The sequence below is a fragment of the Mus pahari genome, chromosome 3, assembly GCF_900095145.1.
Source record: "Mus pahari chromosome 3, PAHARI_EIJ_v1.1, whole genome shotgun sequence".
NCBI lineage: Eukaryota > Metazoa > Chordata > Mammalia > Rodentia > Muridae > Mus > Mus pahari.
Genome location: NC_034592.1, coordinates 96,351,836 through 96,374,848, shown reverse-complemented (window position 1 = coordinate 96,374,848; position 23,013 = coordinate 96,351,836). Strand labels below are relative to the sequence as shown.

Sequence of the window (23,013 nt, the reverse complement as noted above, 5' to 3'; positions counted from 1 at the left end):
TATCTGCACTTCCTACCTTTCTCTGCATTGGGCATCGATGGTTAGTGGTCTCTCCTATTCTCCTTCCAGCAACACTGAAGGAACTAGTTTCACAAACAATGATCCGCTGGGCCCAGGAGAACCAAATCCAGGATGCGGAACTGGTGAGGATGATGTTCAACCTCCTTCGGAGACAGTATGACAGCATTGGGGAGTTGCTCCAGGCTCTGCGGAAGACCTACACCATCAGCCAGGCCTCTGTGAATGACACTATCAACCTGCTGGCTGCCCTGGGCCAGATTAGGTCCCTACTTAGTGTCAGGATGGGCAGAGAAGAGGAGCTCCTCATGATCAACGGGCTAGGGTAGGCTCTCTCAGCAAGTACAGTTCTCCAGAGAGAATTCTCTCTCCCTCCTTGTGGTGGTACATCTTGTGACATGAACTGCCTCTGTATCGTGAGATACCAGACTGTCTGTTGTTCAAAGTGAACGAACACTGCCAAAAACAATGAAGAGAATTCATAGCAACTGTAATGAAAATAGCCTAAGTTGGGTCATGAAAACAAAACTGAAGGAAAGGGCAATATATTTAACCTGAGAGAGAAACAATTTGAGCTTTGGAGCCTTTGGCTGGCCTCTGAAACTTCTGAGATAGTCCCAGCTGCGCCCCCTTTTCCTAGTTCTAAACTATAGAGTGATTTTTGTTAGTTCTGTGAAGTGCCTTAACTTAACAACAATTACCCATGGATCTACCTCACAATCCATGTGGACGATTCATGGCAACTTTGGTGCCAGGATTTCCTTTCATTGCAGAGTATACAGAAAAAAAAAAAAACATGTGACAGAAAAGTTGCCTGGCCAACCCACAGTGTTACATGATTAAAATGAAAAGCAACACTTCTCTCTCATCCTTTGAGCTGGCAAACTATAGAAGCATCACTAAGGACCAGGAAAGTAGTTTGGATGATTCTCAGAAGAGAAAGGATGTGTGTGTGCATTCCTTAAATTAATTTTCAAGAGAGGAAAATTCTAATAGAAATTAAGAGGGAATAGAAATAGTAGGGAAATGGGCTGCAGGAACGGCTTCTCCCCCTCCAGCCTAGTCCTGGGCAGGTGCTCCATCTTCAGGCTTTTATTTGCCTAGGCTTCATTATGTGAGTTTGTGTTAAGTAGCTTAAAGGTGTGGTGGCTGATTCATGTTCATGCCATTGACTTTTGAAGTCTGGTATCCACAAACTTCATGGTATCTAATACGCAATGCCTTTAAGAATGATACGTAGGCCTATCATTAAGAAACGGAGTATAAAGAGACACAGCTCTACTGGGGAGAAAGGAAGTTCCTGGGGACACAGAAAAAGAGAAATCCAGCAATTTGGGTGGTCTTAGAATCTATTATAAGCAAAAAAAAAAAAAAAAAGAGGCTAAAGGGAGAATTGTTTAAATATTATTAAAAAATAAACATTTTAGAGTATAAAAGCAAACACTTAGAAAGATTTTGTGATCCCCTTTTGGGTCAGCTAAGCAACAACAATTCCATATGTATCTCATGACCTAGCACCTTCTTATTTTTTCAGCCTGTCACTTCAGTGTTACTTCGTCCACACAGCTGGTGTGTCTCGTTCCTGAATTTTCATAGCAGGAAAGCAGCCGGCGCTGAGCTCTCCCTCTGCTTATTTCCTTAGGGACATAATGAACAACAAGGTGTTTTACCAGCACCCCAACCTGATGAGAGTCCTCGGCATGCATGAGACCGTGATGGAAGTGATGGTCAATGTGCTGGGTACCGAGAAGTTGCAGGTAATGCTGTGCTCAGCCAGGGACTGACGCTGGGGTGCGAGCACAGAAAGTGACTTACTCTGCTATCTGTTGTCTCCTGTCCCCCCCCCCTTGGAATAAGCAAAGATTTTTACAGCACCAAAAGGGTCCAAGAAGCAGGGCATTGCTGCTTCATAGGGTACAACTGAGCATTTATTCCAGTTTCCCTAAGATATTACTTAAACTGAATGGCTCCTTCTTGTTGTTGTTGTGTGTGTGTATATGTGTAGTGTACACACATACATGTGGGCATGCTTACATATATATGAATACACTTGTGTAAGTGTGTACCCACAAGTATATACACACATACAGAGGTCTGGAGTTGACATAAATTATGTTTCTAGATTCCTCTCCACTTTATTTATAGAGACAAGTGGTCTTTCACTGAATTCAGATATCACAAATTGAGATAGTCTACCTAAACAAATTGTTCTGGGGATCCCATGTCTCTGCCCCTGAATAACGGAACTACAGATGGGCCACTATTCCCACTTTGCCTTTATGTGGGTGGTAGGGACCAGATGCTGCTCAGTCCTTGCACTGGTGCAGGATGTATTTTATCTACTAACTGGCCTAGACTGCATGACTTCTGAGGGCAATATATGGAGAATGGTTTCAAATTCTCTCTCTCTCTCTCTCTCTCTCTCTGTGTGTGTGTGTGTGTGTGTGCGTGCGTGTGTGTGTGTGTGTCTCATTCTCTCTTCTTCTTCTTCTTCTTCTTCTTCTTCTTCTTCTTCTTCTTCTTCTTCTTCTTCTTCTTCTTCTTCTTCTTCTTCTTCTTCTTCTCTGCCTCTCACTCTCCCTCCTCTCTCTCTCTGTCTCTCTCTGTCTCTCTCTGTCTCTCTCTAGGAAAGCTAAATCTCTCCCACAAAACTTCCCTAAGCACTTCTGGATGTCTCACTGACTGTAGATTTCAGAACTGTCTCTTAGAGCACCCCCTCCATGATGCTAAAGGGGTAAAATGTAGGTCTTTCTAGGATTCTGACCTTGTTGATTGAGTTCTGTAAGATCCAAACTAATCTATAGCTTGACAAAGAGATGGTAATCGCATTGTTAGTCAGGGAAGTCACACATATCAAGGAATAAAGGATGACATCTCCATGCTCACCTGTGTGCATCTGGTGACAAGTGCCTTAGGCACCTATAGAAGAGCAGTGGTTGGGGGCATGTACTTGGGGACATGTTCACAGAAACAGGGCATGTTGCCTTTCAGACTTTCTTAACTGTTGGGGTCGTGGGGCACCCATGACTCAGAGGATGCAAGCTTTAATGGACTAACGGCCCATGGTTTTCTATGATCTCCCTACTCTGTTTCTGATATCACCTTTCAGGGTTCTGCACATTACAGCTGGAAACAATGGCAGTGTGGGGCAGGTTCACACATTTTCATGGGACATATAAGGAAACATGTAAGGTTATAATTGGTGGGTGTTTTCCTTTGAAGGAAAGATCTTGGGGAACTATAACCAGTATCCAATATTTTCGGAAGCCTCGTTCTTAGGCATTCTGTGTTCTGTTCCTCCTACAAATGTCTGAGGGGGAAGAGGTGTAAGGAAAAACTTCATGTTCCAAATAGTTCGTAGCTTGTGCAACTTCAACCTAAGATCCCTTTTTAAGATTCAACTGCTCATGAAGGCCTTGTGATAGATTTGCTTCTCTAATACTTCTGCTTCTGCCCACAGATTGCCTTCCCAAAGATGGTTGCTAGCTGCTGTCGCTTCCTTTGCTATTTCTGTCGAATTAGCCGGCAAAATCAGAAGGCCATGTTTGAGCATCTAAGTTACCTGCTGGAGAACAGTAGTGTGGGCCTAGGTATGTGTGGCATGCATGATAACTTCCACCTCTGGACCCAAGTAGTCCACTCTTCCTCCTGACTAATTAGGAGAAAAAGGGAAAGAATCCACATGTACCCTATGATACATGTAAGTGCAAAAACCAGAACCGGCTTATTCTAAAACCAAATGCGTACAAACATGTCTGTGCGCTCCACTCTGTGTATAGGTGTTGCTAGCCGCTGCATTGGTGGCTGAGTCAATCTCCCCTCTCAGGCCCAGTGGCCTGTGCTTTATAAAATGCTGTCTGGAACTGAGAATGTAATCTGAGGGCAACATCTCTCCCAGCCCACTCAGCTGATCAGTGAGCCGAGCTCTTAAGACCAAGGTCATGCATCCAATCCTTTCTTGGCAAGCTTGCTGCAGGATTCATTCCTGGTCTGGCCCACCAGCCAACCAGCAAATTCTGCCCTTAGCAGGGTAGCAGACTGGCCAAGTACAGTGATGGATAAACAACATGATAATGGATGTGGATTAAATAGTAGCTCATCACCACTCAAAGTGAGCAAAGCAACTCACTTTGTTACCTGACTCAACCATGCTGGATATAAGTCAAATAAATTGTGGAATACACAAACGCATCCACTTGATATCTGAAACCTTACTTTTGTTTTCTTTTTTTGTTGTTGTTTCGTTTATCAAATGCAACCTCGGGCTAACTAAAATCTCCTCTTCCTCTACTTCTTCCTCTTCCTCCTCTTTTTCCTCGTAAACTGTCACTTGAAGTTTTTGATAATTATAGTCTAAGAGCTAAAAAAACCAAAAATAAATATCGCAGACAACATTAGTACACTAATGTAACTATATGAACTCCTGCAGTTGGGGACTATTTTTAAACTCCAAGTGGTAACTCCAAGATTTTCCAAGTCATTTCAGCCCAGACAATGAGAGAGCCTCTGAGTCTTTTGAGTGATTATCAAGATGTTTTGTGTTACAAACTACATAGTCCTGACCCATTCTATAGAGTGATTTCGTGTTAATTAGTATATGTGTGAGAAGGAAGGAAAATAAACAGGACTTTCCTAAAGCCAGCAGCCCTCTGAGAACAGCCGCTTGGACCAGGTTTCAATGTATTTGCTGCCCTCTTGTGTTCATGCTTGTGCACTGCAATCTCAGATCAGACCAGGGTAGCCTTAATGGCCAGTTTCTTTTTGTTCCATCCTCAGCGTCCCCATCGATGAGGGGGTCCACCCCACTGGATGTGGCAGCTTCCTCTGTGATGGACAATAATGAACTAGCACTGGGATTAGAAGAACCAGATCTTGAGAAGGTAACTAGTTGTTGGGAAAACAACGTGTTATTTCTCTCCCAACTCAATAGCGGCCACACAGGATAAATAAGCCAACGTCTGAGTTTGCATTCAGATCCACTTCATACCAGTGAAAATGTGATATGTTCTGAGAGCCTGACACTACTGTTGTCATACATGATCCTGTATGAGGAAAGATGGCACTACTATGGTCATGCATGATCATGTATGAGCAAAGGTAACCAGCTGCTTGGACCTGAGAGTGTGGGCATTTGTGGGCAGCAGAGACATAGGAGAGTCTTCAGTTTCATGGGCTTGGAGTCAGAAGAGGACCAGAAGGGGAATAAGAAGTGCAGGAGGAGGAAAGAAAAGCCACCACGGTTTAGTAGTCAAGAGAATGTGGCTCTGGGGTTGCCCCACTGGAGTTAAGAGCATCTCAAATGAAACATAAGTAATAACCTAGGATATCGATAGCAAAGTAGATTCTAATAGCATAGACTCTAGGCATCTGCCTAGCTAATGTGCTGTCTAGACATAAATAACTCTTAAGGCTTATTGTAAATATAAAGGTTGCCTGTCTTTATTATCCCAGAACTCAATAACCAAGGGAAGGGTAGAAACCTAGGGTCGGGATGAAATAATTACTCCAACAGGATGAGCAGAAGCTAATCAGCTGTATTGTTGGGGAAAGGAGCCAAGAGTGTTTAGGGCTTAGCCAGAAAAGTCCATGTCCAGGATAGATAGAAAGCCAAGCATGGCAGAAGCATAGAGTACAAGGAAGCATGGTGAGAAAGATGATGGGAGTGGCCAGAAACTGGACTTTACTGTAATAGAAGTTCACTTGTGTGATCCTCAGTACAAGTTTTATCGTTACTGTTGTCGTTGTTGTTGTTGTTGTTGTTGTTGTTGTTGTTGTTCAGAAGTCATGGAAAGGAAATGGAGGAATGGAGACTATGTCATTCCTCAGTGCCACAGGGTAACTAAATTAATTAAAGTTGAGCTCAAGAGCCCATGCTTGTTCTAATTATATTATGGTATATCCCTGGAGAACTACGAGTAATAGAAACACAAAGGCCCCCAGCAAGGGAGCAACACAGTATGTTGTGTGGTTTAGAAGGCTTCAATAAGGAAATTAACTGGCTAGAAACAAGACCTGGGGCAAGAATTGCCAAGAATTACCTTCAGTCATCCAAGCATGAGTGGGTGCTGACTTCAGTTAATATTGACACAGCAGATGTGAGAAATGTTTGAATCCTGAAGACCTAGGGAAGATAAATAGCAACCATTAACCAAACATTGGGTTGGCTCCCTTGCAGATAAACCCAACCCACACCTTCCAGGTCAAATGCAGCTGAAGAGAGGTGTGAATGCAGTCCGACACAACACTTTGTAAACTTACAATATGAGGACATTTTGTTTTGCATGTTTGTAAATTAATTGCAATAGCTCCTGAGGATACACTTTGTAAATAATTATGTGATGCTCTGGTGTAAAATGGTTAGCCACTCCTATGAGTACAGAGTGTGGCACAGAGGTTCTTTGGGGTCCCCAGGTGTAAATGCTAACTGGGGATCTGGCTATATAGTACTTACAGCTCAGAAAGGTTTTCTGAGCTGCAGACAGAGATCGTGGACGGAGAACAAAGCCCTCTGGGTAGGTGAGATCCTGGCAGAAATGTGTCAGGTCCCTGAGGACCACGACCACCTAAGGGAGTCACAGAAAAATATCATTAACTAAGCAACAGGAAGAACAGCCAAAGAGGGATGAGGAGAGCCTAAGAAATATGTCTGAGAAGCTTAGGTAAAAGTTTATTTTTAAAATACAGTGCCTTCTGTTCTACCCAATAGAATAAGAAGGCTCAAAGAACTTGGGTTGAGAAGGCAGGGGAAGGGGGACTGGCAGCTTATGATAAAACCATCTTGGTGGCCATGCTCCATCTATTTGAAGTGACACACAGATAGGTGGATGATGTTAGCACTCATAAAGATCCTCCTGACACAGCCATGGCAGATAATTGCCGGCCAACTTGTAGATCCATGTCTGTTACCATGAGATGTCAATTAAGAATTCATTGAAGTTCTGTGTTACGACAGCTTCAGATGTATTTCACTAATAATGGGTAAGAGCCTATCATGAATCCGGCAGAATGCATGCCTGTGTCTGTGCCACTTATTTCTTTCTAACTGGTCACATTTACTTTGTAGTGTAAGAGTGTATTCATCTTCTGGGGTCTCTCTAATAAATGGCCACAGACAGTGTGACTTAAACACCAGAAGTTAATTTTCTCAGTTCTCCAGCCTGTAAAGCCAAGACCAAGTGTTACCCGATTTAATTTCTTCTGAGGCCTCTTTCCTTGGTTTACAGATGGCTACCCTCTTGATGTGTCCCACAGGGCCTGTCTTCTGCATAAACACCCTGCTGCAACTTTGTACAGCTCTTTCTCCTTTTGATAAGGACACCACCCTGGAAGCCCCCTTTCCACTTAGCATCTTCTTCACGGGTCTTATCTCCAATGATAACATTCTGATGTAGTGGAGCTTAGAGTTTCAGTGTATAAATTTAGGGTGATACAATTCAGCAGAGGATGTCTTTGAGTTGTTTTATTTTGTTCTTTGGGGTCTTTTCAACACCCAGGAGATATTTTAAGTGATAATATTTTAGGAGAGGACAAAAATATAAGTAAAAACATTTTAATCATTTTGTCAAGTCAGTAAGCATTGCTATTGAGACTAATTAAACCCCTAATACATTAGTAAAGTAAAGCCAAAATTAGGAAACAGAACTTTATTTTAATTAATTTTTAGAGTTACCATATAAAGAAATATATTTCATTGTGGGGTGCTCTTGGGTGCGTGTGTGTGTGTGTGTGTGTGTGTGTGATTGTACTTTGTTCTTTTTTGTCCCCTCTTGCTGGTCTCCTTCCCCCTCCCAAATAGCCACCCCATACTGCTTTTAAGACATATATTCTATTACCTTCTTTTCTTGTTCCCTCTTCTTCTAGATGTCTTACTTTCTTTCACTCACTCACACACACACACACACACACACACACACACATACATACAAATGTACATAAATTTACATTTAAATCTACCTCCTACATATGCAGTAAAACATGTGGTATTTGTCTTTCTGAGTCTGTCATTTTTTAACTTGACATAATAATCTATTCAATAGGAAAAGGGTCTATTGTACTGAACTTTTCAAATATAAGTTTATCAAACAACTGATAGTATAATAAACTGATAGCTAAAAGTAATCAGCTGTAACTTGAGGTTAACTTTTATCAGCGCTCACAACTGCAATAATAAATAAAATTACCGAGGGGAGGGAATTAGTTCATTCCTCTAGGTCCCATAGACTTGTGATAAAAGGACACCACTTATTGTTTACATACACACACATACACACACACACACACACACACACACACGAAAAGATGCAAACACTATGCCACCCATTGACTGCTTACATAAGAACTGTTTCCACTGATATGTCTACTTGTGATCTTGGCTTCTAATGAAACAGACTTCAGCAAGCTTTATTTTCCATACATTTAAATGAAAGGAATGTTTCATAAACAGGGTTCAGGAGTCTGCAGCAAGGCAGACTTATGCGTTTTGAACTCTGTACTTAGTTTTTAAGCTCTGTTTACCTTTTGAAAGGTTGCTGTTTGAAGGAGACACTCAGCTTCCCATGGAGAGTCTGAGGAGCCATGAGTGGGATTGAACACGCTAGGAAACGGGACAGATGTGTGCTGAGAGGATCCGTAAAGGAAGCTGACGCTTACCTCCCTTTGCCATTCATTTTGTTCACAGAGCACAGTGTCCCCGATCTTATTTGGATCAACTGGACAGTTGCCTGAGTTTGATTTGAAGGATGAACAGCGAAGGGGCTGATTAGTCCTTTAGTACCTCTTCATCTGTCCTGGCAGAAATCACATCTATTAGAAGTGTAAATAAATAAAATAACCAAGAAAAAAAGAAAAATTAAGCCATACAAAAAAAAATTTACACTCCTATTTTCAAGTGTACAGTTCAGACTCCCGGAAGCCTTTTATAATGCTATGTGACCAGCACCACATTCACCTCCATAGCTCCTTCCATTTTACCAAACTAAACCCTGCCCATGTCACAGTAACTCCCTGTTCCTCCCTCCCTGGAGCCCCTGGAAGCCACCATTTTTCTTTCTGTCTATATGGTTTTTACTGCCCTTGGGATCTGAATTAAAGCTACACAGTATTTGCTTTGCATGGTTCACTTATCTCACTTAATGAATCTGTAAGGATCACCCATTACATGGACTTAGTCTATAAGAAGCCCCTTCTTCTCTTGCCCAGTTATCCACTGAGTGATACTTAGCTTGCCTCTATATTTTACAAGTTAGGAACAATGATGATGGAAATTTGGATTGTACAAACTGTCTGTTGAGGTAATCTGTAATTTTTGTATATAGAGCCGGGAATGAAATTTGTGGACCATATAGAAATTCTGGGTTTTTATTATATTTTTAAGAAACAACTATCCTATTTTCCATGGTGCCTAGCGTCAATTCTTTTCACTGGGGCTTGCTCAATGGGGTCAAATTTTCTCTACTGAAATTTATGTTCTTCTCATTTTGTGTTTATTTGTATTTTTGGTGTAGCTGTCATCCTGCTGAGAGTATGCAGACATTGACTTTTGTACTGTTCTTGGCAGGTTGTAACCTACTTGGCAGGCTGTGGCCTTCAGAGCTGCCCCATGCTTCTGGCCAGAGGCTACCCTGACGTTGGCTGGAACCCCATCGAAGGGGAGCGCTACCTGTCCTTCCTGAGGTTTGCCGTCTTCGTGAACAGTGAGTCCCATGCGCTCCATGCCTCTCAGACCCAGGGTAGAATAATTATGGCCATAGACACAAAAAGAGCACACCTTCATTGCTTTCTGTCAATGTTCAATATAATAGATTCTAAATGTTATTAGCAACTGACAAGAGAACTCCCTAGAAAAACCAGGCCAGACAAGCATCAACGGGAGAAACTAGTGATAGATCCAGCAAGAAGCTCATGGCATGGGCTTGGACTTCTCTCTGAATCCCTTCTCCTCACATCTCACTTTACAGAGTTAATGAACATGTACCTCCAGGACTTTGGACTAGTCTATGCATGGGTGGGAGGGTGAATGAAGAAGTGGATTGAAAGTTTAAAAATAAACGAATAGCTATTAAAGGTATCTCCATCCCAAAGGGCAATTGCCATAACTGCCTTAAGTACTATTACTCTTGGCACAAGTCATCTTGTATTTGTAATGAATTCCCAGTTCTATGAAAATACTTTCATCATACCAGAATGATGGCCCAGCATAGTATAAGACAAGTAGACTACTTTCTTGAAAAGTACATTGCCAACCAAGATTTTGTTACAACAATAATTCACTTATAACTGCACTACAGCTCGATTTTTCTGTTCTAGCCACTAGACCCAAGCTTCTACCCTTCTCAGCCTTTCTAGACTGCTTTCTTCTGTCAAGGCCAGTTTTGGTATGTCCTGGAATAACATGTTTCACTTCTTGTCCAAGTAATCATACTCCAGAATTAACATGGAATTAGTTTATCAGGACAGAATGAAAGATTGAGAAAGAAGGAGAAAAAAAGTAAATGGGGAAAGGAAACATTTTAAGAATTCAGGATCTGAGGCTAGAGAGATTGCTCAGTGCTTAAGGGCACTGGCTGCTTTTCCAGAGAACTAGGATTTGCCTCCACATGGCAGCTCCAGTCTTAAGGTATCCAGCTTCCTACTGTGACTTCTGTGGGCACCAGTCATGCATGAAGTACAGATACACACATGCAGACCAAACATGCATGCACATAACAATTCTCTAGATGCACTATATTTGTTTGGGGCAAAGTATGGCAGTTTCTACTTTAAAAGTAATTCAGGGCCTTTTAAAAAGGAGTATATGTACCCAGAGATCACTATTTTAAAAAATAAATGGCGTAAAGGCAGGGAGGGAGCACTCAAGAGCATAAAGAGGGTAAATGTGTCCCTTTGAGATGACCAGAGAAGCCACTGTGAAAGAGGCAGCATTAGAGATGAACCTAACATGTCAAGTTTCTAGAAACAGAGGCAGGAGAGGTTAGCCAGTAAGAATGCAGCGTGTACATACTCTGGAGACTAAAGCACATTGTTCTCTGTAAACTGGGATCTGTCGCTCCAGCAGGTGGATGTGTGGAGGACAGTGGTAGGTGAGGTTTGAAAGGCAGGTAGATGGTTATGATAGGAAGAACATAAATGCCAAGCTGAACTGTTTAGCATCAGCCCTTTGTGTAGAGAACTGAGAAACCTTTTTAACAGGAGACAGAGTGACAGGTACTACTGACAGATTCTGTCCTCAGGTTAAATCGAATTATAATGGTGAAGATAGAGATAGATGGGAGGAAATACAATTGAAAGAGATTATAAACAAAGAATTGCTTGTGCTGCTCCTAATGGTAGTGGTGGTGGTGATAACGGTGGTAATGATGATAATGATAATGATGATAATGAAGAATGGATGGATGGACAGATGGATGGATGGATATGAGTGTGTTAAAAACCACATATTAAGCTGAGATTTTTAGCTGAGAGATTTAAAGGTAAAGAGGAAAGGAGTTGGGATTAAAGAAAAGAACAAAGAAAATGGCTTAGCATAAACCACAGCTACCTTATTTTAGATCAAATAATAAGGATGTTAGTATGTGCACTACTCATAGATGCCCCTAATTTGACTATTAAGATAAGAGATCAATCAACAGGTGAAAGGGGCATGTATCTTCAGACCATGTGTAACTGTAATGGTTTAGATTATCTCAGGGAATTGTTACATAGACAATTTTTTTTCAAGTAACAATTTTAAATATCTACAAGACAAAGAGCGTCTCAGTCATATTTATATGGAAGACTTCAAGATGGGAAATAGAATATCTGGAGTTCAATATCAGCTCTATCATTTACTTGCTATGTAAATGTAAAAGAGTTAATGAAACCTTCCAACCTCAGCCTTTTTAATATATAAAGTGTCAAAAATAATAGTGTGTATCTCGGAGTTATGTTTAAGGTATAGATGAAACAAAACACAGAAAACCTGATTATCACAGTGCTGCAAAATAAAGAAAACAACACAGCTGTGTTATTTACCATTGCTTAGCATGATCTCTGCAAGATCTGGAGCATTTGAAATTGGATGAATAATAGATTTTTTTTGAGATTTCAGAATAACATGTAAATCCTTAATATATAAAGGTATTTTAAAGGAGCACTGTGGTTACTTTCCTGGCATCTGTTGAACAGAGAGATCCTCTGATTATTAGTGAAAGAGTTAGGTGATATAAAGAACCATGGTATATGATATCAGTGTTCATGGTGTGTCACAGTAAATGATGGTGGATGGGGATAGATGGTATTGTAGGTGATGAAGCTGTTCAAAGCGAGTAAGTCTTAGTGAATGATGGGTGGAGGAGTTCTTTGTAGATGACAATGAATGATGGAGGAGGAGGATTTGGAAAGTATGAAGTGTTCAGGACAGTAAATAATGGTTGAAGATACAGGAGTGGTAGTGGTGGTGAATGATGATGGTGAATGATGGAAGAGTTTAAGATAAGTGATGGTGAATAATGATGGTTGATGATTTTGGATGATGGGATATTCATAATGCATTAAGTAATAGTCAAGATGGTAAGTGATGATAGAGGTGTTCAGGGCAGGTGACATTGAGAATAGTGACAATGAATGCTGTTTATCAGGATGATAGTGATAGATCTTGGAGGATTATAATTGCATTGACGACAGGCATATGGGAAATGTCCTGATAGTAGAAGATGACATACATGGTAGCATATAGTAGGGATGTTTAGGTTCTATTGAGTGAGAATAGGGGATAGTGATGCTACACTATTCCAATTGTCATAGTGGTCATTATAGGTTGTGGAAATGATCAAAGTTGGTGATGATAGACATTGTTAAAGATAGTGATTAATAATAATGTGGATAGTAGTACATGGGGAGGATGATTAAAAACTAGCAATTATTGAATATTTATTACATGCCAAACTATTAAATATACTTTTATCTACATTCACTATTAGATTACACAGTAATCCAGTGTTACAATATCTTAGTCTATTCGGGCAATTACAACAAAATATTATTGACAGGCTAGGTTATAAACAACATACATTTCTTTCTAAAAGATTATAGAGTGAGAATCCCAAGATCAGAATACCAGCAGACTAATTATATAGTGGAAACATATTTAATAAACCCTTATGGTTATTGATCTGACCCATCCAGCCCCTCAATAATCAAGGCAGACTCCTATGGATTTATTTAATAAACTTAGCACAATTACTGGGTGCTTATCCATATTCTATTTTTTTCTAGGGCTAGACTGTATACTTCCCACCTGCACTGCCCAAATACTTGCAGTTTGAGCCTTCCTAAGTTATTTCTGCTCTGTCAGTATTCAGTGGGGCATTTCACTCAGGCACAGGCTCTTGTCCATCATGTCAAATAGAGACCTTCTGTCTTCTCCATCTTCTTTCTCCTTCTTCTTTCACCCTCATTCTTTTACCCTCATTCTTTCTTCTCCTTGTAGTCCCTACCTGCGATCCACGGCCTGGTAACTGAAACCTCATCTACCTTTATTACAGCCAGTAATTGGCTATAGGCACGTTTGTTTAACTAATAGCTTTAAATTAGGGAGCCAAGTTTCCATATCATCACTTAGTGTACATGAGGATCTGCTCGTCAACCAGATCTTGGAGGCCAGTGATACAGAATACATAGCAGCACCAGGCCAGCTCCCAACATTTTCCCCTTTTGTCTAAATAAAAGACTCTTTGTCTTACACTAATAAATGACATCCACAGAGAAAAATTATGAAACAATTATGAAAACTATTAGGTAAGATTTACATTCACAAAGTCCAGTCCATCTTTATTTGGCAACTTTGGATAAAGTATTTTATTACCTATACTATCTTGGTGAGTTCAGAGTTGTGTACTTAAATCATTTTCTGTTATAACTTGTATTACTAACCTAAAACACTTTTGTAGAACTAAAATCATCTTCTTAAATCCTAAACAACTTAAGTTTAATTGTGACACTATAACTATCTAGTCTTTAACAGACCTAATAAAGAATAAATATTACATGAGTATGTACGAAGTGCAGGCAAGCAGGTTCCAAAACTATAGTAATGGCAGAGAAAATTGGGTACCTGAACAGTCCCCCAGAATTTTTCTAAAATATTGGAGCATCTTCAGCATTCTGGCCCAGTACATTTGACAGACCTGTATTTTTTTAAGCTTGAATTATAAAGGACTCCTTACTCTGCCTTGATAGAGCTCAGAAGTCAACTTTCCTGAATTATTTTTGCCCATTTCGGACAGCATTTTGTCTACAGTTGAAACAAGGGCAGTTTTCTGCCAAGTAGCAGCTTGCCACATTTGAAGCAAACTTCATATGGAGGTTCTCCAATGCTTATCATCTTCTTTGAAGAAGACTGTGGGAACTGCCAGGAGCAGACCTTATTATTGATAAAGATCTTTTAATAATAAAATAACTTTAAATGCCATAGTCTGAATGTGTCTGAGGTTTTTGAAGACCTTCTATCTATTTATAGAATATCTGAATAGGCAAACTTTGTTTGATTTTAGCTATTTACTAACTAGGCAACATGTTTTGTGATAAATTAGACTAATATCTAATATGACCATGACTGTCTGACTATATACTTGCATTTCTTAATTATCCTAAACAGTTTGTAATAGCAGCTTTAAAGAGAACTATATTTTACATTATATTATTAAGAATCATCTAGGCACAATGCTTCAATAGGGGTTGAAACAGTGTATGCATAGTATGTTGTAACAAAAACAACCTCAAATTTTGTATCAATATACAAAGATCTATATCATTGTAAGGAAATATAACCTCAATATGTATCACTATACAAAGATCTATATCAGTGCAAGATTATTTGCTGTACTGGGGGTAGCCACTAGAAAGTTCCAGACTCCATGGAAACAATAGGCTCCCAGGAACTAACGGTGATGACTTTAGCCAAAATATCCAATAAAGGGGAGAGACAGCCTGTAGAGACCACCTCCAGTAGATAGGCACGATTCCCAGTTGAGGAATGGGGCCACCCACGCATCTCAAAATTTTTAACCCAGAAATGTTCCTGTCTGAAGGAAAGATGGGGACAAAAAAATGGAACAGAGACTGAAGGAAAGGCCAACCAGAGACTGCCCTACCTAGGGATCTATCACATCTGCAGACACCAAACCCCCATACTATTACTGATGCCAAGAAGTACATGCCAACAGGAAGTACAGCTTAGTATGGCTGTTCTCTAAGAGGTTCTACCAGCACCTGACCAGTACAGATGCAGATACTCACAGCCAAGCATCGAACTGAGCCTGGAAACCCCAGTGGAAGATCTAGGGAAAGGACTGAAGGGGCTGAAGGAGATTGGAGCCCCACAGAAAGAACAATATCAGCTAACTGGACCACCCAGAGTTCCCAGGGACTAAACCACCATCCAAAAAATATGCATGGAGGGAGCCATGACTCCAGATACATATGTAGCAGAGGATGGCCTTGTTGGACATGTAGCAGAGAGGTCCTTGGTCCTGAGAAGGCTCCATGCCACAGTGTAGGGGAATGCCAGGACAGGGAAGCAGGAGTGGGTAGGTGGTTAGAAAAGCACCTTCATAAAGGCAAAACGAAAGGGGAGAGAGAGGGGATGGGATGGGTGGTTTGTGAAGGGGGATATCATTTGAAATGTAGTGAATAAAATGATTAATCAAAAGAAGAAAACAAAGGGAAAATTTTTTTTAAAAGATTATTGGCTATAAAACTTTTGGGATAGCATTTGAAATGTAAATAAAGAAAATAATAATTAAAAAAATTTTTTTTAAAAGATTATTGGCTATAAAACTTTTGGGATAGCATTTGAAATGTAAATAAAGAAAATAATAATAATTAAAAAAATATTTAAAAAAATGTTCTTTGGTTCTCAACCCTTCTCCCCCTACAGTATAGTGATATTTATTCACTATAATAATACACAGCATAGCTGAAGTAGCAAGATTCTCTGGAACTCAGTTGTAAAAATGCTGCTCCTATTCATAATGGCCACACTGATGAGCTAACCATTCCCAAAGGTCCCACCTTTAAATACTATTACATTGAGAATTATGATTCAAGTTTTGAATTTGGCAGCATACATGCATTTGTACCATAGCTGTAGGTACAGTTGTCTTCATGATCTTAAAAATAAGCCCTGGAAGCTTAAAGAGATTAAATGTTTTACCTCAAAGTTGTATCAGTAGAATAACATAGAAACATGGGCAAGAATAGTCCAGAGCCAGCTCCCTGATAAGCACGATGAATGGTTTGTCAAAAACTGTGCCATAGCCAGATGTACCATAATTCTAGTACTCAGGAGGCTGAGGCAGGAGGATTTCAAGTGTGAAGCCACTCTGAGTGACACGGTCTCTTGGGATAAGGAGAGGGGCAAGAAAGGAAGAGAAGGAAGAAGAATAATTATATTGTTTAATTATACTTTTTAAAATATTTTAAACCCTTTAATACCAAATGATACAATTGGAGGACTTTAATATTACTTTAATGGAATGTCTTAATATTTGATATAACCTTCCTAAATAGGATTTCAATATAAAATAGTTTCTTAGAGCAGATCCTTTTCTCTATGGTATTTACTGTCTTTTGGTTGCTTTGCATAAAAGCCTTGGGTTGTGTTTAATTCTGCAAGAAATGAAGTTTCTATGTACCTGAAAATGGCAAACTCTGTAGCCAGACACAGGATATGTCTGTTTGTCCATGACCAATCACTTCTTAATGTCAGAACTAAGAAGGAGAAGATCTCATACCAGGCCACAAGAGGGGAAGATATTCTAAGCTTTGTGTTTGAGCCACTTCTTTATTAGGTTATCGACATTCTTGTGAGAAATACAGTTATTTCCTAGTTCTTGGGAGCTGCTGCCCCAGGCTGAGATCCCATCAGCAGCCATGATGCACATATCTGTCATGTAGCATGTGAAGACCATGTAAGGGGCTGTAAGAAGTAATGAAATGTGTGTCTTCCAACTCAAAGCAGAAAACAGGGCAATTATGATTAAAATTGTTAGGAAGGTATCTGGAATCATTGCTAAAGGTTCCATAACCCGCCACCTCCACACATGTAGTGGCACACCTATGTGTGGCTATGCCAAAAAAGACGGTGTTTTCTGGAATTTGATAAAGTCAGTGTAGGAATGAATAGAGAAGACAGTGTTAAATAACATCTTGATGAAAGAAAGAGTTGTATCTCTTTTAATTTCTTCACTTTTGTGATCGTATAATTATATCATGCCCCCCTTAAGAGTTTGTAGAGAGGTCATGCTGATGGACCCTGCAGCTCCTTAGGATCCATATACCTACTAGGGTTAAGAGTACAAAATGGCATTTTGAATTTAATGCTCATACAAGATATAGGTGCTTGATAGTCATCCTGTTCACTCTGTACATTCCTCGAGTCAGAAAGGATGTATTAACTTTTCTCATGACCAATACTAAAGACCAAGGGTGGTTGGAACAAAAATATATAATATATGGCTTTTGTTCTGAATTTTACAATATAATTGGAAAGATCCAACAATGTCTCAAAAATAACACCAACAATAAAGGACTATTGTAGAAGGGTAAACAATGTCATTAAGTACCCAGGAGATACCACCAACTTGGACAGTAAGAAATGGTCCATTGTTCTTCGATCAGTGGCTAGAAGGTAATAATGATAGTTTGAATCAATGAGATAATCAGCTAACCCTCTCTGGCTTGCTCTTGTCTTGTCATTGTAGTTTACAGATGTCTAACTCCTCCTTCTCTGAACAGGAGAAGTAATGTCTTCAGTACCTGTAATGATTTGGTTTGGACAAGTGGCATTTACCGAAAAACATGTTTTGAGTCTTAGTTAACACCCCTACTCTGTTAGCAAGGTATTTCTAGACTCTTAATGAACCCCATGTGCTTTCTCACTCCTAAGGGATATGTCTTTTCCCTTGGACTAGTTGCAATCTGAGAATATGCACAACTTAGGTTCTTGCAAACAGAAGCTGACAATGGTCTGATAATAAAGTGATAGACAGTATTTTCCCTGAAATCATTTCAAGTCTCTCCCTTGAGTGAAATTTACTCATTTATTCAAGAGCTCTTAGCTGGGCAGTGAAGATACATTCCTTTAATTACAGGAGTAGGGACATGGAGAACAAGGGGCACAGAGGCAGGCTGATCACTGCAAGTTCAAGGACATCCTGATCTATAAAACTAGTTCTAGAACAGCCAAGGCTACACAAAGAAACCCTATGTTGAAAAAACTCTTTTGTAGATGAGGGTGTAGCTCAGAGTAGAATACTTGCCTAACATGCACAGGCTCTGAGTTAAATTCTAAGCACTTAAAAATAGACAATAACTATTTTTGATTACTTATTATGTGTCAAACATTAGCAATACTGTGGACACACAGGATCAGATAATTCAGTCATATTATTCTGTCCTTATAAAATGTACAGGTTAGAATGGCTGAGAAGCACCTAAAGAAATGTTCAACATCCTTAGTCATCAGGGAAACGCAAATCAAAACAACCCTGAGATTCCACATCACACCAGTCAGAATGGCTAAGATAAAAAACTCAGGTGACAACATATGCTGACAAGGATGTGGAAAAAGATGAACACTACTCCATCATTGGTGGGATTGCAAGCTGGTACAACCACTGTGAAACTCAATCTAGCAGTTCCTCAGAAAATTGGACATAGTACTACCTGAGGACCCAGCTATACCACTCCTAGGCATATACCCAAAAGATGCTCCAACATATTTATAATAGCCAGAAGCTAGAAAGAACCTGGATGTCCTTCAACAGAGGAATGGATACAGAAAATGTAATACATTTACGCAATGGAGTACTACTCAGCTAAAAGCAATGAATTCATGAAATTCTTAGGTAAGTGGATGGAACTAGAAAATATTATCCTGAGTGAGGTAACCCAGTCACAAAAGAACACACTGATAAGTGAATATTAGCCCCAGGGCTTGGAAGACCCAAGATACAATTCACAGACCACATTAGATTCAAGAAGGAAGATCAAAGTATGGATGCTTCAGTCCTTCTTAGAAGGGGAACAAAATACTCAAGGGAGACAAAGTGTGGAGCAGAGACTGAAGGAAAGGCCATCCAGAGACTGCCCCACCTGGGGATCCATTCCATACACAGACACCAAACCCAGACACTATTGTGGATGTCAAGAGCCTGCTGACAGGAGCCTGATATCACTGTCTCCTGAGAAGCTCTGCCAGAGCCTGACAAATACAGAGGCAGCTACTGGCAGCCTACCGTTGGACTGAGCACAGGATCCCCAAAGAAGGAGTTAGAGAAAAGACTGAAGGAGCTGAAGGGGTTTGCAACCCCATACGAAGAACAACAATATCAACCATCCAGACCCCCCAGAGCTCCTAGGGACTAGAAAACCAAAGAGTCACATGGAGGGACCGATGGCTCCAGCTACATATGTAGCAGAGGATGGCCTTGTTAGGCTCGATGCCCCAGTGTAGGGGAATGCCAGGGCGAGGAAGCAGAAGTGGGTGGGTGGGTGACAGAACACCCTCATAGAAGCAGGGGGAGGGAGGATGGGATAGGGGATTTCCAGAGGAGATACCAGAAAAGGGGATAACATTTGAAATGTAAATAAATAAAATGCCAATTTAAAAATGTGCAGGTTAGTGAGAAAAGCAGATATAAGGAAGGGTCCAGTGTTTGAGATGACCACATTTCTGGGGGTCTCATGTTTTAAGATACTCCTGAAGAATTTCATAGAGCTTCCCAAGTCAAGAATTTATGACAAGAGAATGGGAAGAAAGAAAGCATTGCAGACAAGCAAACTTAATAACAGAAGTGTAGTTAGAACATCGGGAGTGCCGGGTGTGGTGGCACACGCCTTTAATCCTAGCACTTGGGAGGCAGAGGCAGGCAGATTTCTGAGTTCGAGTCCAGCCTGGTCTACAAAGTGAGTTCCAGGACAGCCAGGGCTGTACAGAGAAACCATGTCTCCAAATAAAAAATAAAAAATAAAAAAACATAGGGAGTGAGAAAGGGTGACCAGTTGAAAATGAGATCGGCAAGGTTCTATTAATTGTCCCTGGAGTCTGACACCTTTACTGAAATAAAATGGAGAGACTCATTTCCATTTCCACTTCCATCCAGCTGCTCAGACATGTTAGAAGTAAAGTCAAGGCAATATCAATGCTGAGTTGAGAGCCTTTGAAGAAAGGAACTTTGGACATCCACACAGTTGTTAATCTCATTTTCTTATTTTGGAACTCCAGCAAAAAATATTGTGAGATATACTTGGGCAAAAGCAGTTTACCTCAAAATGTTCTTTCTACCTTGACAAATACCCTGAAGGTCAGCATTTGGCTTCACCAGAGTAGACTTACACTCTTCTGTCCCCACTATTCCATGAAGCCTTTGCAAATTCTGCCTTTCAGGCCTCTTCCTAAGCAGCCCCAGTGGTTGGATTCTGTTCTCTTCTCTCAGAGAGTACGTTTGCATCCCCAACATATGTCCGAATTAAAATAATCAGGGTCAGTTCTCAGAGTCGACCTAATTAGCTAAATTCAGAAGATGTGAGATTTGGATTAAAAGGAGCTAATTGGGCAAATGAACTTAGATGTGATCTCAGTATTCAACTCTGATTTCTCAGCTTCTGCTTCTGGTCTTCTGTGTCCCACAAACTCTATGGTGCTAATTGCTATGGGATGAGCTGAGCTGAAGACAGCATGCTGATTAGAAAATGTGCTGGCCTGCAAGCATTTCCAGTGTGAGCTAAAAGCATCAGAGTGCAGTCTTTGGGTTAGCCTTATTAATAAGGTTGGGTTTTTTTCCTCCAACTTTGACTCTTATTATTTCAAAGGACATGTATGTATATTACCTGCTAAGAATTACAGGCTAGAAATATTTGAAAGTTATGACATGCAACACATCTGTGTCTAAGAGTATTTGTTTATGAATATGTCGCTCCTTCTGGTAGTTATACTGAAATCTCCCTCCTGTGAGTAAACTGTATTGGGATATATGGAGTCTATCAGGTAGAATTGACATGCTATTCATTTTAAAATATATTTATATTTAATATTTGAGAATTTCATACATGTACACAATGTGTTTTGATCAAATCAATTTTCCTGTCAAACTCCACCCATACCCCTATCACTTTTCCCTACAGATATTGTTTTTATTTTTAACCCTTGGAACCTAATTAGTACTGCAAGTATGTGCATAGATTCTGCTTCCTGGGTATTGTATACTGGGTAAGACTTGACTAGAAGTTGTTTGTTTTGAGAAAGATTCTCACTGTGCATTCCAGGCTGGTCTTGAACTTGACTCGACCTCCTGATCCTAGGATTGCACAGACATATGCTTCTGTGCCTAGCTCGTAGATGGCAAACATCTTCACAACTTCTCTCAATGCTCCATGAAGAAATGAGCTGTATGACAATTAGTGAACAGGGATGAGCTGTTTAAATTCAGTTTAGTGAAAAATTCTGGATCAAGTGAACATAATTCTAAAACATTTTTACAATCTCACAAGAGCTCCCATTTTTATATCCCTAAGTGTAGTACTAAAGAATCCCAGGGCTATGAAAGAAGCCGACCATGTGCCCTGCCCCTGAGCTATGTGCTCAGCCTTAATTATTCCAAATAAAACAAAATTTTCATGAAGCAAAATTTAAAGTGCCCAGATATTTTTAAAATATGTCTATAAGTTATCTGGTATTCCTCCCTCCAGAATGTGAAGCCTAAATCTTCTTCCTTTAAGTGTGAGCTAAGTTTAGTAAATCACTTTTAATGACTAAAAGTACAGGATGTGCATATGTAACCAGACTCTTACAGGAACTGCAGCTTCAGCCACGTTCTCTTGGTCTGTGGGAAGCCAGAGGCCATTTCATGAGGATACCCAAATCCCCCTCCAAAGAGGCCAACGTGGTAAGGAACGGAGACCTGAGTCTGCCATCCAACAAGCAACTGAGGCATTGTGCCAACAGCCACATCGTGAACTTAGAAGCTGATCCCCCAGCTACAGACAAACCACCAGGAGACTGCAGCTGAAACCAACTGGAGGCTATAACTTCAAGTGCATCCCAAGCCAGGACCATCTAGCTTAGTCACTCCCAAAGCCCACACCTGTGGAAACTGCAAGACGGATGGTTATCGTGTTAGACTGTGACGATGTCAGATGTCTTCAGGGGGCTTAATAACTCCATAGCTAGCCAGTCGTGTGCACCTTTAATTCCAGCACTTGAGAGGCAGAGACAGGCAGATCTCTGTGAGTTTGAGGCCAGCCTGGTCTACAAAGCAACTTCAGGACAACCAGGGCTATAAAGAGTAACCCTGTCTTGAAAAACCAAAAAGAAAAGAGAAAACTCCATAGCTATCCAAATGCTCACTCTCTAATACAGTTCACCACCCAAGAAATACTTAATGGTTTTGAAGAAAAGCTAATTTTTTTTGGCTTTATGTAATATGCATTTTTTAAAAACATGCATTTGAGTCTGGCTCAGGGATCACATTCTCAAACATAAATTAGGATCTCACGCGAAAAAGAAGGTATGTTTAATAAACGGCTTAAACAAGCTGAATGCTGCTGTGGAATGTAAACGGTTCTGAGACATTACAGCTCTCCTGTCCTAACTGTGACTTTTCCTTTGTCACTGGCCCCTCATGCTTGCCTCCTCCAAAGAGAAATGCAAAGACAACATCGAGAGCTCTGCCCTGCCCCTTTTCTCAGAGCTATTACTAGAAAAAATTTATCCAGCAGATTCTTCATCTTTTTTTTTAATTTATTTATTATAGGTAAGTACACTGTAGCTGTCTTCAGACACTCCAGAAGAGGGCGCCATATCTCATTACAGATGGTTGTGAGCCACCATTTGGTCGCTGGGATTTGAACTCAGGACCTTCGGAAGAGCAGTCGGGTGCTCTTACCTGCTGAGCCATCTCACCAGCCCCAGATTCTTCATCTTGATCAATGACTTCCGATATCATGAAATCAGCCCTA

The 23,013-nt window shown here is 40.4% G+C and overlaps 1 protein-coding gene across 1 annotated transcript in view; it reads left to right on the top strand.

Moving 5' to 3' along the window:
- Ryr3 (ryanodine receptor 3) overlaps positions 1 to 23,013 on the top strand; it is a 525,260-nt gene that overhangs the window by 370,464 nt on the left and 131,783 nt on the right. Inside the window, 5 exon segments of the mRNA XM_029536054.1 lie at positions 70 to 343; positions 1,661 to 1,775; positions 3,479 to 3,608; positions 4,795 to 4,898; positions 9,575 to 9,710. Coding sequence (XP_029391914.1) covers positions 70 to 343; positions 1,661 to 1,775; positions 3,479 to 3,608; positions 4,795 to 4,898; positions 9,575 to 9,710 — 759 coding nt within the window.